Raw genomic sequence first — 15,000 nt, 5'->3', positions numbered from 1 at the left:
ATCGAATATAAGTATTGATCAATGCTATGTGTTATTCATAGGTATATTGAAAATATTTTTTTTATAAATCGATAAACCTGCCGCCACCCCCCCCCCCCCCCCCCCCCCCCCGAAAACAAAAGGAAAATAATTCTAGAACAGATTCTTTATTTTATTTTTTGTGTTTATTTATTTATTTATTTTTATTTTTTTTTTTGGGTCGGATTTTGTTTTTGGCGCCATCATTATGGATCGCATATATGTTCAAAAGCAAATAAAATAATACTTTAATAATAATAATAATAATATAATAATAATAATAATATAATAATAATAATAATAATAATAATAATAATAATTGGCATTTATATAGCGCTTTACTGCGTTGTCACAGGCTCTAAGCGCTTTACAGTGATATAAAACAAAACATATTACAGTGAGACAAGTGGGAAGGAAACGTGATACGAATTCAATTTATCAACAACAAAATATGAAAATAATATTGCAACATTATGACGTAAAAAGATAAAACTTTAAGCGAGATTTGAACGTTGTCAACGAATCCGAGCATCTCACGTGTGACGGGAGAGAGTTCCAAAAATGGGGGGCCGAAAATTGAAAAGACTGTTCACCTATTTTACGCAATGGCTTAGGTTTGACAAGGATTGATTGGTCATTGCTTGACCTCAAGTTTCTATTGGAGACATATATGTTTAGAAGGTCTTTAATATAGGAGGGACTGTTCGTGCTCAGGGATTTGTAGACAACTTTTAAAAAGTATTTTAAAGTATACTTTAAAAGTATTAGATACTTTTTTATTAAATAGTTAATGATTAAACAACATATTTAGAACATAATGGGTAGCGCCACAAGAATGTTTATTTATACCATAGTGTAAGTCTTGCCCACTATGCATGCAACAATTCTGAGAAAAAAAAAGTAATAATTGATAATGATAACAATTAACTATTAATAATTAATATTCAATTCATCCCGTCGTCTTTGATTTGTAACTGATTAGAAATGAACCTACGAATTTAACAAAATCATTAGTCTCAATCAGTTGGAGCAGAATAACATGAGACCAAATAGGCAGGGAACGTAATATGCTAAAAACAAAGTCCACAGAGACAGATGATAAAGCTTAATATCGGTATGGCGTGTTGAAATCGATATGGCCGATATTCTCATTCGAATGGATACATAGAGCTAACCATAGGATGACTTCGTCAAAACATAACCCAGATTATTCGATGCAAATCACCCAAACTACGCTTCAATTGACCGTTAAGCGTGTCATACGGATCCAATCAACATTTTGTTTACATACTGCTAAGCAACAGACAGTCAACTATCAAAGATGCGACCAGGGATTGAGTGGGATACTTTCGCTTTTTCAAAAATTTCTCTATCCCCAACCCCCGCTCCTCTAATAGGATTCAATAGTCTGATGTCACGCCGCCCGGCAACGGCGGCCATCTTGGTTCTAAACAAAGAAAATCATTACTTATTATTTTTCATGCTGGCTAGAACTTTTCATATGCCTTGTGATCAGAATGTGTAAAAGTAAAAACATGATCAAATTTATGTGTTTTTTCCCCCTCTGGATACCCTTTATGCTCGCCGGAGAAATACTTCATACGGGCTTCCGCCATTGTTCCGATAGTTTATAGCCAGTGTTACTAAGTTACCATGCGTCATTAGGAAGGAAGTGACGTTACGACTGTTGAAGAGTATTCTTTCACTTCATCAAAAAGTCGGATGTGGCGCAGGGTTTCCAGATTATTTTCAGGCATTCTGCCAACTGAATTTTAAAAATCTGCCAAATACCACAAAAATCTGTCAAACCGTACTATTTATAGTACACCTTTTGGAAACTCACCAGTTTTGTTTAACAAAATCGCAAGGGCGATGTCGTAAATATTTTTTTTTTCATTTTCCAAGTTTTAAAAAAATCACTAATACGAGCATAAAAATTGCCATTGAAAACGTGGAGTAGACCTATACATTAATTCCTAGGCCTCGGAAAATATAATCTGCCAAATATCTGCCAAACTGCCAAACCGTTTTTTTTTTCTGCCAGACTTCACATTCTGCCAAAAAAGGACATTTGGCAGAAAATCTGCGAAATTGGCAACCCTGAAATGTGGTGATGGAGAACAATATGACATAGTCCATTGTCTTGTTCCTTTTCCAGTCGTGAGCAGTTAGTTATCTTGAAACATACTTTTATCATTTATCAGGAAAGGACGAGAGTCAATAATATAATATTATAAACAGTTTAGACTTTTGCCGGTTGACTGTGGTGGGTACTAGGCACTCCGAAAGATGTTAGTTTGTCTTTTGGTTTGTGTTTTTTTAACACTTTTTTTTTTACATTCCAACTACTTGTGTTATTTTTTTTATTTTTTTTTTTTTTAATGATTGACACACGTTCCAGATTGTAACTGTGGTTTAATCTACTCGGAATAACACTCAAACTCAATTCACAAATAAAATATATCCTCTCTGCCGGCTTTTCGTCTCTTGACAACCCATTTTCCCTTGCTTGTTTGAAATTGAATTGAGCTTAAATAAATTGAGCTTTTATAAATCTACTAAATGTGCTCAAAGCGCTTTACAAGGTGTCCTTGACCAACAGCAACACGTAACATGTAGAACGAGACAGGCGATGGTACAATTTTTTTTCCGGACAGAGACAACGCTGTTAACGACCATGTACTCATTTTACACCCGAGTTCGGTGAGAGAATGTGAATAAATATAGCAATGACTATCCCGCACAGATCTTTGGGCCTCTTTTTCGCTCACGAAGTGCCCAAATTCGCGTCAAAATATGGGACGAAGCCTTTCCGTAATGCTATTTTAAAAAATTAATTACAACGCTGTTTATCGATGAATATGACTGAAAGTTGGCACACAGTTAGAAAAGAGGTCATTTTAGATTATGTCAAGCGACAAAACTCGTACGATTACCAGAAGACCGTTAAAAATAGATTTTTACTCTTTGGAGTACAATATTTCTAAAACTACAAAGAGGGGAGATTTTGTCGCTCATAAGGTTATATATGCACATTTCTTCTATTTATACTTCAAATTTCATTGGATTATGATAAGTACTTTTCCCGCTTTCTCACAAAACATCAACCCAATTTGCATTTCAATGAGTGAAAATATGGAGACGGCCATTTTGCTTCCCTCATCGCACGACACGAAAATGACGTGAGCGAGGCAAGGCTGCCAGGTGGCCAGACTTTAACCTGACCAAATTCGACTTTAAAAGTGGCTTAATAGAAAATCATATGGCTTTCACTATTAATACTGGCCCACTTAAAATGAACTAAATTTTAACAAACATAAAATTGAATAGACTAGGATAAATGTCAATGAGACAAAAATAGATGGATAAAATTTAATAAAAGAAGCAAAATTATATATTTGGCCACACACCTGGCCACCTGGCAACTTGTTCGCGGTGACTGACGATACAAATCCTCGCGCGCTTTTTTAAAATTAAGGCAATAGTTTCATTGTTATGTCATAGGGATAGTAGATTAACTCTCTCTCTCTCTCTCTCTCTCTCTCTCTCTCTCTCTCTCTCTCTCTCTCTCAAATAAATAAATACTAGAAATAACATAAGCCATGGTCTCAGGGAACTGATTGATAAATTCAGAAGGCATTTTTCGTTTGATTTGTATGTGTTGTAGACACAAAATTACACTTGGGAAAAGTTCCAAATGATCAATATTATGTATATTTTAAAACAAAATTATAGTTGACCCTAGCCATACAGCTCTAAAACTATACAAGTTAGAACTTTTCTGATGTCTTCATCATATTTTCTGATAATTTTGCCATAAAATTGCCAAGTTTTAATATCTAATTCCACGTATTAAGTGAGATACAGGCACAAACCAGAATAAAACGCAGAAAAAGCGTCCCATATTTTCCGTATTTTGTTCTCTTTGTGAGTCATCCAAATAAATGACACATTTGAAACTGCATAACTTTGTTATATATTAATGGATTTCCAAAATTCAAAAAGATTTTTACTCAGTGGAGATAGGGCTTTGATTTAAGAGGAGTATTTCCTACAAAAATAGAAAACAAAAATTTTCATAGTCATTGCTAGTAAATAGTCTTTTTCAAGGACTCAACTATGCGCAGAGCGAGGCTCGAACTCAGGACCTTCTGATCGGAGAGCGAGTGTCATACCACTTGACCACATAGCCGCACTTTAACTATCGTTTTGACACCCTCTCGATCCGAGTCCCACAATTTCGTAGACATGAATCAACCATCTGTTAGCAATAACAACCCATAACCATCTATTATTATGTACGGTGTCTTCTCTCCAAAAGTATCCTAATCAATCACTGCATGAGCATGAAGCAGACTTGAGTGAAGGAAACGTCAAGGTGAAAATCGTTGAATGAAGCTACTGACTGATAGTCAAATTACGAAGTGAATCGTCAAGATGAAAACACATCTACAAAGCATTCTAACATATTGGGAATGAGACATTCAAAGTTAAAGACCGGAAAGCTATTACGGGTTAACATTGAACTAAATCTTTACAATCGTTAAAAATTACAAACTCAAAACACTGAAATTAAAATCGTTTGAATCGTTGGTCTAGCGCTCAAGATTAGAAACGTTAGAAGCCGGAAAACGTTGCGCCCAAAATAGGTCTCCCGATTATTGTTGTTTACATTGTAGATAATAAGCAGTTAGTAAAATCAAACATGCATAAATAAAATGTTATACTAGATCTAGTTAAATTCATCCGATATGGCTAAATTATTTTGAAAATCAGGGTCCTTATAGTTCGTTAATGGCGCTTCAATTTTGAACATAAAATTTTACCGTTGTCTAAACGAGAAGAATTTTGATAAATGTTACCATTTGTTTCATAATATTATTGGACTATCTAGACAGTATTTCTTAGTAGGGTCCCCGAAACCATTATTTCGGATTCGTGTAAAAGTTTAACTTTCTTTATAAGCCAAATAGTTCTTCTTTTGTTCACACAAGCGCATTAATTTTGAATAATTAACTTTACGGTTGTCGAATAATACATCGACAGTAATTCTGATAAATGTTATCATTTGTTTCATAATATATGAAAATCTTGACAGTATTTGATGCGTAATCGAATATTTATGAGTTTGTGCTTCTGTTGCCATCTAACAACGACATATCTATGGTTATTTTTTCTATTATTTGCCATGGCAAGTGAACGGTCTGGGGTAGGGCACGTGTAACCACGTGCTGTCAGTCTTTTTGTTTTGGCGGTGTCATCCTATGATTAGCTCTTATGTCTTTTACAAAAGAAACTAGACAGTTTCATTCCGCTAATGGTTCACTACTGGTTCGAACAAATACAATAACAAATACATATTAGAACATTATGACATATTAGAAAACAAGACAAAACTAGTTCTCTTTTGGTGTATGATTTATTGAAGTTATGTAAACTGTTGAAAAGTTGAAGATAGATAAATCTAATCATTAAAAATCGATTTTTCGAAATCGAGCACAAAATGATGTTAGCTGATTGGCTGTTTCTGTTGGTTACCTACCACCAAATTGTATTTAATTTAGTCTTTCGAATAATTTATCGAATTGTATACATCTTTCTTGTCCTGTTGGTCTTGTTTGTTTTTTTAAAAATAGCTTTCGTTCCACAAAATTCCACATGTTCAATAGGATTCATGTCAAGTAACACAGCTGGCCTCTGGGTCATCACTTTTACATTTGAATCTTTAGGAAAGCAGATAGTCGTCCAGTGTCACGAGGCCTTTTTAACCCTCTCCTTACCACCTATAGGACAATCGTTACATTCGTTACGATGCAGCCAACATTTTTCTCATTCTGATTTCTTTTGTACATCTTTGCTATGGTTAAAGTATATTAACACTGTGTTGAAGAGCTCGTTTAGCAGAAAAAAATGTATAGCAAGAACAGCTTTTGTGTTTGATTGAAATAAATCTATTTTTGTATAGGTTGGGTGTGAAGTTTTGGGGGAAAATCCGGGAAATGGCCGGTAAGGAGAGAGTTAAACAGGACGACCATTGGGTCAAGAATATCACTGATGTATAGGTCTAAGTTGAGTCAGTGGTTGATACGTATTAGCATCGTTTTTTTACCACCAATTATCACTCCACACACCGTCCATATGCTCGAATTTTTACTTCAATGATAGTTTGGTCATTGAAACATTCACCTCGATGTCGATAGCACGAACTTCGTTTGTCTATGGAATCAACTTCAAAAAAGCGATTCGCCTGTTAAAAAATGCTGTCCCACATGTTCTGATCCCAGTCCTTGAGTTCATGTGCCCATCTACCTCGAGCAACGTTGTGCACAATGGACATCGTTGATCAAATTAAGGTGTGTGACATTTCAAACCAGCTCACTGAGCTTGAAGTTTTGTGCGACAACTGCTGCGTAGCAACGCTTATGTGAAATAAATATCTATTTTTCGTGCGAATTTACAACATGTAACTTTGTTACTGACCTGTTTGGCGGTCCGCATATGCTCCTTACATATTTCATTAACGGTATTCGATATAAACCACGTACCAATACGTTTTATTTTGTGTGAGATAATTGCATATTCAAGCTGTCTAGTTTATTTTGCAAATGACTGTTGCTATATCATATGCCCAACAATATTAACTATAAATTTTTGAAAAGTTTCTTTACATTTGATCTTGCATATTATAAGGCGATATAATACGACTTACACTTATTTGCAGGTCTGACAACGCAATTCACTATGGGCTCATTGTTGTAATTGAAATCTCAAAAAATGACGCCAAAGATTGTTAATTTCAACAATGTTATAACTATGCCCATAGTTGTGTTCGATCGGATGTCAGAGCTACATGTATGTGCACGTCGGGAAAAAACAAATCGGTATAAAATGTTAGGTACAATTTGTTATTGTTTTTACTCTCTAGCCTTAGCTTAGAGCGTTTTGTGCATTTTAAAGAAGTGGAATGATTGACCTCTTAGCGGCCAAACTACATATCGTATAAATCGGTTAAAAAAACGTATCTCTGAAGTTACCTTTTGTTTTAAAACCACAATCGAGCCGGTATTCTAATAAAACAACTGTCTTTTTCCATATTTCCATTGCCTCTTTATCTTGATCACCGCTTTATATCATACGGGAGGTCTTCCTTTTTTTATATTAACATTTTTCTTAGACTGAATAAGACACTGACCGTTGGGATTAAAAAGATTTTACTTTCTATTTCAGCCATACAGTGCTTTCATATAATAAATCGTAGTCTAGATACTCTAAGTAAGCTCAAACTGTGGCCTGATTCAAAGAAATTAATAATCAAGAATGGGTCTCCGATAATGTTGCCAAAATCAGTCCTTCACTTTACAGACCACTGACAATTTTTAAAACATCTACGGGCTGAACAGTCTAGAAACATTGTTTATCAAGTCAAATCTGGAAGTGTTATAGGTGATCTTTAAGTTGCACGTGTAGTGAATAAACACGGTGTTTCAGGTATAATCGAACAAGAAAATCTTGTTAATCCCAACGGCCAGTGTCTTATGTAGTCTAAGAACAATGTTAATATTCAAAAAAAGATCGAACTCCCGTATGATTTAAAGCGGTGATCAAGATATCGAGTCAAAAATAGACAAATCCAGATAGATCGTATAACGAGAAGGGTTTCAAGAACGCCTCTGTAGTTAATATGTTTCAAGACTTGCAAATGTGTGTCTGAATGAATGTCATTATTGAACGAATTGGCGAAGAAACACTTAATTACACTTCGGTCACTCTCGTCGGCGAATATAATATGTTAAAAGTTTTAAAATCGTGGTTCAGCCATTTTCCGTTAAGACAACTTCTCTTTTCAATAATCCCGTTTCATAATTTTCATTTTCTCGCCGGATTAGACCCTGGAAGAGATTTACAAACATCTTGCTGGCTGAAGAAGCAGAAAAGAAAGAAACAGAAAAATAAGACTGAAAGGGAAAAAGCGTAAAAGAAAAGAACAGGAGAGACAAAGGGAGGAGGCAAAAGGAAAGACAGAAGGAATTGATATAATAATTCCGACGTTAAGGATTGAGGGCAATAACGATAGAAAATAAGAAATAGAGTTGTTGTTATTTGAGACTGATGAAGAGGTTGATTTGGAAATGGAGAAAATCAAAGATAACAAGAAATTTATTGATTTGAATCTGGAAGTGTTATAGGCGATCTTTAGGTTGCATGTGTAGTGAATAAACACGGTGTATCAGGTACAATCGAAGAAGAATTGACAGACCTGAATTTCGTATGCGCTTTGTATTGCTCAAATCAGTGTCGGTTACATTGGATTACATTCAAAAGAGTCATCATCATCACCAACACCACCACCCTCTATTTGATCCATCTCAGACCTGGGCCCGTTTTCATGAACGAGGACTAGATTTGGGAATTTACTAGTCTAGTAAATGACTAGCTAGTCTAAAGCCCAAGCGAAGTAAGTGTCTAAAATCAGATTTCATGGACGCTTTCTAAACTCGGACTACTTAGTCTCTTGACTAGAAGTGGGCGTTGTAAGGATGGTGACTAATTCGATTATTTTGTGCGAGTAACATCACCTCTCTACTACACGAAGACAGGTTAAGATACACGAACTTATAACGCAAAAGCTTTTCAACGAGGAAATTACCAGACACGTGATATTGACTCTCGACTGTTATAGACTGCAATGACGTCCATCGTCGCCTGTCAATTCTATGTTTAGAACAATGGCAATTTCATTGAGACATCCAACACCGAGTTTGAAACTCAAAGAATATGAACCAAAAAAAAATTACACAAAAGAGAAAGTGCGTTCTGATTTATCACATTATTTCAGTCAATTGCAATGTCAACAGAATAACTTTTGTCTCCACTATACTTTCTAATCATTTATGTTGTTATTCTTTGACGAAACCCTTTGATTTCAGGGTCTTTCATTCTCTCTCACCTCACCGAGCCGATAGATTCAGTTGTTGTTTTTTTAGTTTTTACTCACACAAATGTTTACTTTCGTCGATCTGCACTTTCTTATAGTTTTTTACAGCCAGTGCCAATGGCAACAGGACACTTTTTGGCTCTGTCATTCTTAACCGACGTGTTTTGTTTCCGAATCGAAACGCACTCAATCTAAAAACAGCTGCTATCTTGTTGACGCTATGACGTCACCTAGTAACTAGACTCAAACTAAATCATGAAGCCTTGCTTCGGCAAATGACTAAAACTTAGTCTGAAGGTGCTGTGATTTTAGTCCCGGACTTGCTTAGTCAGCTCACATGAAATCCGATTTTTTCAAGTCATGGACTAAAGTCAGAGATAGAGACAAAGCGCTAGTCCGTGTTAATTAAAATGGCCCCTGTAAGTGTATTCCAGTTCCCTATTCCAGGTGCCTGTATACGTTATATTTGAATGTGTCTATAGTTATAGATCTATATTTAGATGCCTTGATGATAATTGTTGGCCAATTAAAATATTTGCGCAACGAAAAGAACACTGTAAGACCCTTTCCAGCGCTAGTGGTGTCTGTTGTTTGAAGTGTCACAGTTCATTTTTAAATATAGCCAATTATGCTATGGAGGGAAAGTCTTTGCCTAATTGGGCGTATTTTCACTGGCTTTCATGAGCGGGAAGCCTTATGAGTAGCTATTAAAAGGAATAAATACACATCATATATATGGAAAAGAGCCTTCACCTGATTTGTCAATGAACAAATATGTGACCCATCGTCTCAAAACGGTATCATGTCGGAACGAACCATATGTTTAAAGGCTGAATTTAATGTTAAACTGGTCAAAAAGATAAAATGTTGGCAATAGCACCCTAAAATATGGTATCCATTCTCCTCAATAAATCATACAAACTCAATACAAGTCTGATATCTTTGGCTATAAATTCAATTTTCAACATCTTAATCATTCTGACTTAATAGCGTTTTGAGGCGAAGGGTCACATATAATATAAATAGCATATTAGTCTATCGAGGTCATTAAATAGACGAGGTGTAGCAGACAAAATGTGACGAGGTCTGATTTACTTAGTCTATTTAGTCATTACGACGTCATTTTACTCTATTTCATTTTCACTTCAGACCTAAAATAAGCTTGTATGAAACATAAACAGTTTTGGGCTTTTTGAAAAATTTCGAAGTTATATTCTGTTTCTAATCTCTCGGTATTTTAAAATAATTAATATAGTTTGGCAATATCTACAATGTTCAATATTCTGATCCAATGGCAATGCTCTATATGGATAACTATTTATGTAAATTATAGTAGAGATAATATCGTGTAATAATGTTGATAGTAAAAATGATGTGGATGATGATGATAATATTAATAATGATAATGATAATAATAATAATAATAATAATAATAATAATAATAATAATAATAATAATAATATAATAATAATGTAATAATGATAATATAACAATAATAATAATAATAATAATAATATAATAATAATAATAATAATAATAATAATAATAATAAAATAATAATAATAATAATAATAATAATAATAATAAAAAACAATAATAATAATAATAATAATAATAATAATAATAATAATAATAATAATAATAATAATAATAATAATAATAATAATAATGATAATAATAATAGTAATAATGAAAATCATATAATAATGTGATAATAATAATAATAATAATAATAATAATAATAATAATAATAATAATAATAATAATAATAATAATAATAATAATAAAACATAATAATAATAATAATAATAAATAATAATAATAATAATAATAATAATAATAATAATAATAATAATAATAATAATATAATAATAATAATAATAATAGTAATATAATAATAATAATAATAATAATAATAATAATAATAATAATAATAATAATAATAATAATAATAATAATAATAATAATCATAATGATGAATAATAATAATAATAATAATAATAATAAAATAATAATAATAATAATAATGATAATAATAATAATAATAATAATAATAATAATAATGATATAGTAACTTAATAATAATAATAATAATATAATAATAATAATAATAATAATAATACATAATAATAAATAATAAAATAATATAATAATAATATAATAATATAATATAATAAAGAAGAAGATAAGAAGAAGAAGAAGAAGAAGAAGAAGAAGAAGAAGAATGGAGCCACTCCTGAATGCTTGGACCACAAATGCATTCCTAATAAATAAACAAAAATGTACAATGTCTTCTTTTTTCGTTGATATCTGAACTGTTATATTTTCAAACGCAGATCTTACGGCTAATATAAAATAGCTATATTTCTTTATCAATTTTCTTTGATAAGCAAGATTTTGGATGGCTTTTAAAACCAGAATCTAGGAAGCAGGTTTTTCACATTGAGTTCATAATTTACTATCGCGTCATTTTTCTTCAAAGTGAGAAATTTCAATCACACATCAGTGTCCGCTCTCCAATTTGTCACTTTGATATTTTCAAAATAAACATGAAGTGAACTCAAAATGGCCTTCGTCCTCTCGTGTTCAATGTTTGTGTTTTGTGATGCAGCGACTGTTCTCAGCGGAAACGCGTACACTTTTCAATAATAAAGGAATTAAATCGGGTAACCTCTGTGGAATAATGTTATTACGTCTGATCAACGATCGGGAATCAGGAGGTCTGAGGTTTGATCCCAATTCAAGGCGGGCTGATACAGAATGTTTGATCAAAAAGTGTAGGAATCTAAAACTTAGCAGCATATTATCACAGAATCGTGTAAGACATATCAAAGGATTAGCCATCTTGTATAGTATTGTTTGGAATTAATTTTAGATTGCTTTTTATTTCAAAAATTCTCAGATGTCAAGTAAAAATGCTACTTTTTCTGAAAACGCCATTTTGAACGGAAATTGAGGAGTTTTGAACGCAATGGTTGAAAGGATTCCCAAAGTGACAGAACAAACAATGCACCAAATGAAAAGAGAAAATAGAATCTTCAATTGATGCTATGCGTTTAACCAAAAGACTCATAACACGCATAACCGGATATAAACAATAAGATATGAAGTGAGTAGGAAAGTGCCAGAAGACAATAGAGAATAAAAAAATTTTCACGGCGGTGATGGGGGTTTGAACCCGCGACCTGGTACGACAACTCCGCCTGGCTGGTGAGACCGTAACTCTACAGTATGAGCTATCCACGACCCAATTAAAGATTGTCTCTAACCCTAGTCATTATTAGAGCTCTCTCTCACCGACTTCTTGAGATCGCGGGTCCAACACACACACACACACACATACACACACACACACACACACACACACCGGATATAACGAACCAACACACAAAACTGTGTGTAACCTTTAACGTTTATAGCCCGATTGATAGTATTTAGAACTACTCATAAAAATGACTGGCTTAAAACAGTAACAAAGAGCAGAGGGACGTCAATTTTGTTCTTTCTATAATGGGGGCTGTTTGTTTCTGTTAATGTACAAAGTGGTCATTTTGACTTAAACAAATTTCCATGCGTTTCAAAATTGAATATCTCCTGGGCATAAACTTTTAATTCAGAAACGTGAGTGGAGCAGGAACTTATGTTGATAATAACAAGTCCAAGTTCAACGTCTTTATCTACAAAAGGCGGATTTGCCCATCACTGCAGGGTTTTATACAATTATGTGGTGACTTTCTCCATTATTGTGTCTTGAGTTAAAAGATAAATGTTTAATAGTTGACCAAATTTGAAGTTACTCTCGGGTCACAGGTTTAACACATACAAACGCCGTGAAGTTAATTGGCTTTAGATAGTCTAAAATGATATAGACTCGCTAACTGAGAGCATAAATCTTCTTCTTCTTTTTCTTCGTCTTGTGGAAACCTCCAATATTGTCGAGGATCACTCCAAAGTTTGTAGTGCACTCTGCACATAATACTAATTTTAAAAAAACACATAGATTAAAAAGTCACGTTGTGAACTCGAGCAATCGCGTGAAGGCATGTTGGCAACCGTTTTCAGCCACTTCAGCTGGGAGGCTATTCCATAGTCGGGCAGTGGAAGGGAAAAACGAATACATGTGGGGGTCTGTTTTTTATGTTGGGATGGTTACTCTTGCTGTGTGTCCCCTCCTATTTCTTGTGCCGATATCTTTGATGTCGTTTGGAAGTTTAAGGCACGAATTTTTGTAGTAGATCTTGTGGAACAATTTAAGTTTATCTATCTTTCTTCTCTTTTCCAGAGGTTCAAGGCCAATCCGTTGTGATATTTCAGACGCACTTGAGAAAGGATCGAATGTGTTTGTGATACGTCTTGCTGTTTTTCTTTGGATGTTTTCTAAGGTGTCGATGTTTTTCTTTATATATGGGTCCCAAATTGAACTGCCATACTCCAAAATTGGTCTAACAATAGTTTTAAAAGCAAGGGTTTGAGTTGTGATTGGGCATCTTTTTAAATTGCGGGTGATGTACTCCACTCAACAGCAGAGAAAGTCCTTGGACACAGAAGGAAGATAAGAAGACCCTTGGTGACCAACGAAGTTCTTGAGTTATGCGACAAAAAAAAGGGAATTAAGGACACATACACATCAAAAGGAAGAAGCGATGGCAAGATTTCAGGAAATTAATAGGGAAGTGAGAAAACACATGCGCAAGGCAAAGAGAAATGGATAGATGACCAATGTTTTGGTATAGACATAAGTATGAGATGCGGCGGAAGCCTAAGACAAGCGTATGGCACATTGAAAATGCTTACAAATACACACAATGCCAAATCTAATGTAATAGAAGATGAAAATGGAATCTTACTGACCAAAAAACAAGATGTATTGAACAGATGGACATAATACTGTGATGGCCTTTACAATGTAGAACTTAAAACAGACAATACTTTGTTAAGTACAGGAGTGGAACAAAGAGAAATAGACAATACTCCATCAATCCTGAATGAAGAAATTGAGAACGCAATTAAGAGCCTAAGTTGCAATAAATCACCTGGAATAGACAACATACCAGCTGAACTTATAAAATATGGTGGGTAGCAAACCGTGCAAGCAATAACAATTCTATGTCAGAAAATATTGGAGCAGAAAACTTGGCCTAAAATTTGGACACAATCGCTTGTAATACCACTACCAAAAAAGGGAAACTTGAGAAAATGCAATAATTATAGAACAATCAGCCTCATTAGCCACCCCAGTAAAGTAATGTTACGCATCATCCTAAACCGCATCAAACCCAAATCAGAAGAGATACTTGCAGAGGAACAGGCAGGCAGGAGCACAGTCCAGCAGGTGTTCAATAGCCGCATCCTCACTGAAAAATGTCTCCAACACCAAACAGTTTTATATCATAATTTCATTGATTTCAGAAAGGCATTTGACATAGTCTGGCACGATGGCCTTTGGAACATTCTAAGAAAATTCGACTTTGATGAAGGACTCACCCAAACAATGGAAGCTTTGTATGAACAAGCTTCTAGTGCTGTCTTGTGTGATAAACAAATGGGACACTTTTTTAAAAACATCTGTTGGTGTCAGACAGGGCTGCATACTCTCCCCAACCTTTTTCAATATACATCTTGAACAGGTAATGCAAGAAGCATTACAGTACCGCCAACCTACAGTCTCTATAGGTGGCAGACAATTATGCAACCTGCGATTTGCAGATGATATAGACCTTATTGCCCAAAGTAAACAAGAGTTGCAAGAACTTACTAATCATTTACACCAAGCGGCATCAAGATGTGGCATGGAGATCAACACTTCCAAATCCCAAATCCTAGTGAACAGCCAAAGTCCAAGACTAGAACACAAATTTTCGTGAATGGTGAGACTCTTCATCCTTCAAATACCTTGGAATGCTGCTAACTGATGACGGAACAAGCACGTCGGAAATAAAAGCTAGACTGGGCATGGCTACTGCAGCAATGGCAAGACTAAATAGAATCTGGAAAAGCAACATAAACTTCAAGATAAAGTTTAGTTCTCTAGTACTATCTGTACTCTA

General features: G+C 34.2%; 1 protein-coding gene and 1 long non-coding RNA gene across 2 annotated transcripts in view; both read left to right on the top strand.

The window, feature by feature from the left end:
- The window catches only part of LOC144958128 (uncharacterized), a 42,968-nt gene extending 42,890 nt beyond the window's left edge, over positions 1 to 78 (top strand). The window contains exon 3 of the long non-coding RNA XR_013642349.1: positions 1 to 78. This exon is cut by the window's left edge and continues 346 nt beyond it. This is a non-coding gene — a long non-coding RNA (uncharacterized LOC144958128).
- Positions 79 to 14,198: 14,120 nt separating this feature from the next.
- LOC144957630 (uncharacterized) lies at positions 14,199 to 14,817 on the top strand. The gene is made up of 2 exons (XM_078888974.1): positions 14,199 to 14,477; positions 14,581 to 14,817. The coding sequence occupies exons 1-2, from the start codon at positions 14,199 to 14,201 to the stop codon at positions 14,815 to 14,817; spliced, it is 516 nt and encodes a 171-aa protein (XP_078745100.1).
- Positions 14,818 to 15,000: the final 183 nt, after the last annotated feature.

Source organism: Berghia stephanieae, chromosome 12 (assembly GCF_034508935.2).
Source record: "Berghia stephanieae isolate SIO BIC M18660-M18661 chromosome 12, UCSD_Bste_1.3, whole genome shotgun sequence".
NCBI classification, from domain to species: domain Eukaryota; kingdom Metazoa; phylum Mollusca; class Gastropoda; order Nudibranchia; family Aeolidiidae; genus Berghia; species Berghia stephanieae.
The sequence above is the reverse complement of the archived record's forward strand: the minus strand, read 5'-3'. Positions and strand labels throughout refer to the sequence as shown.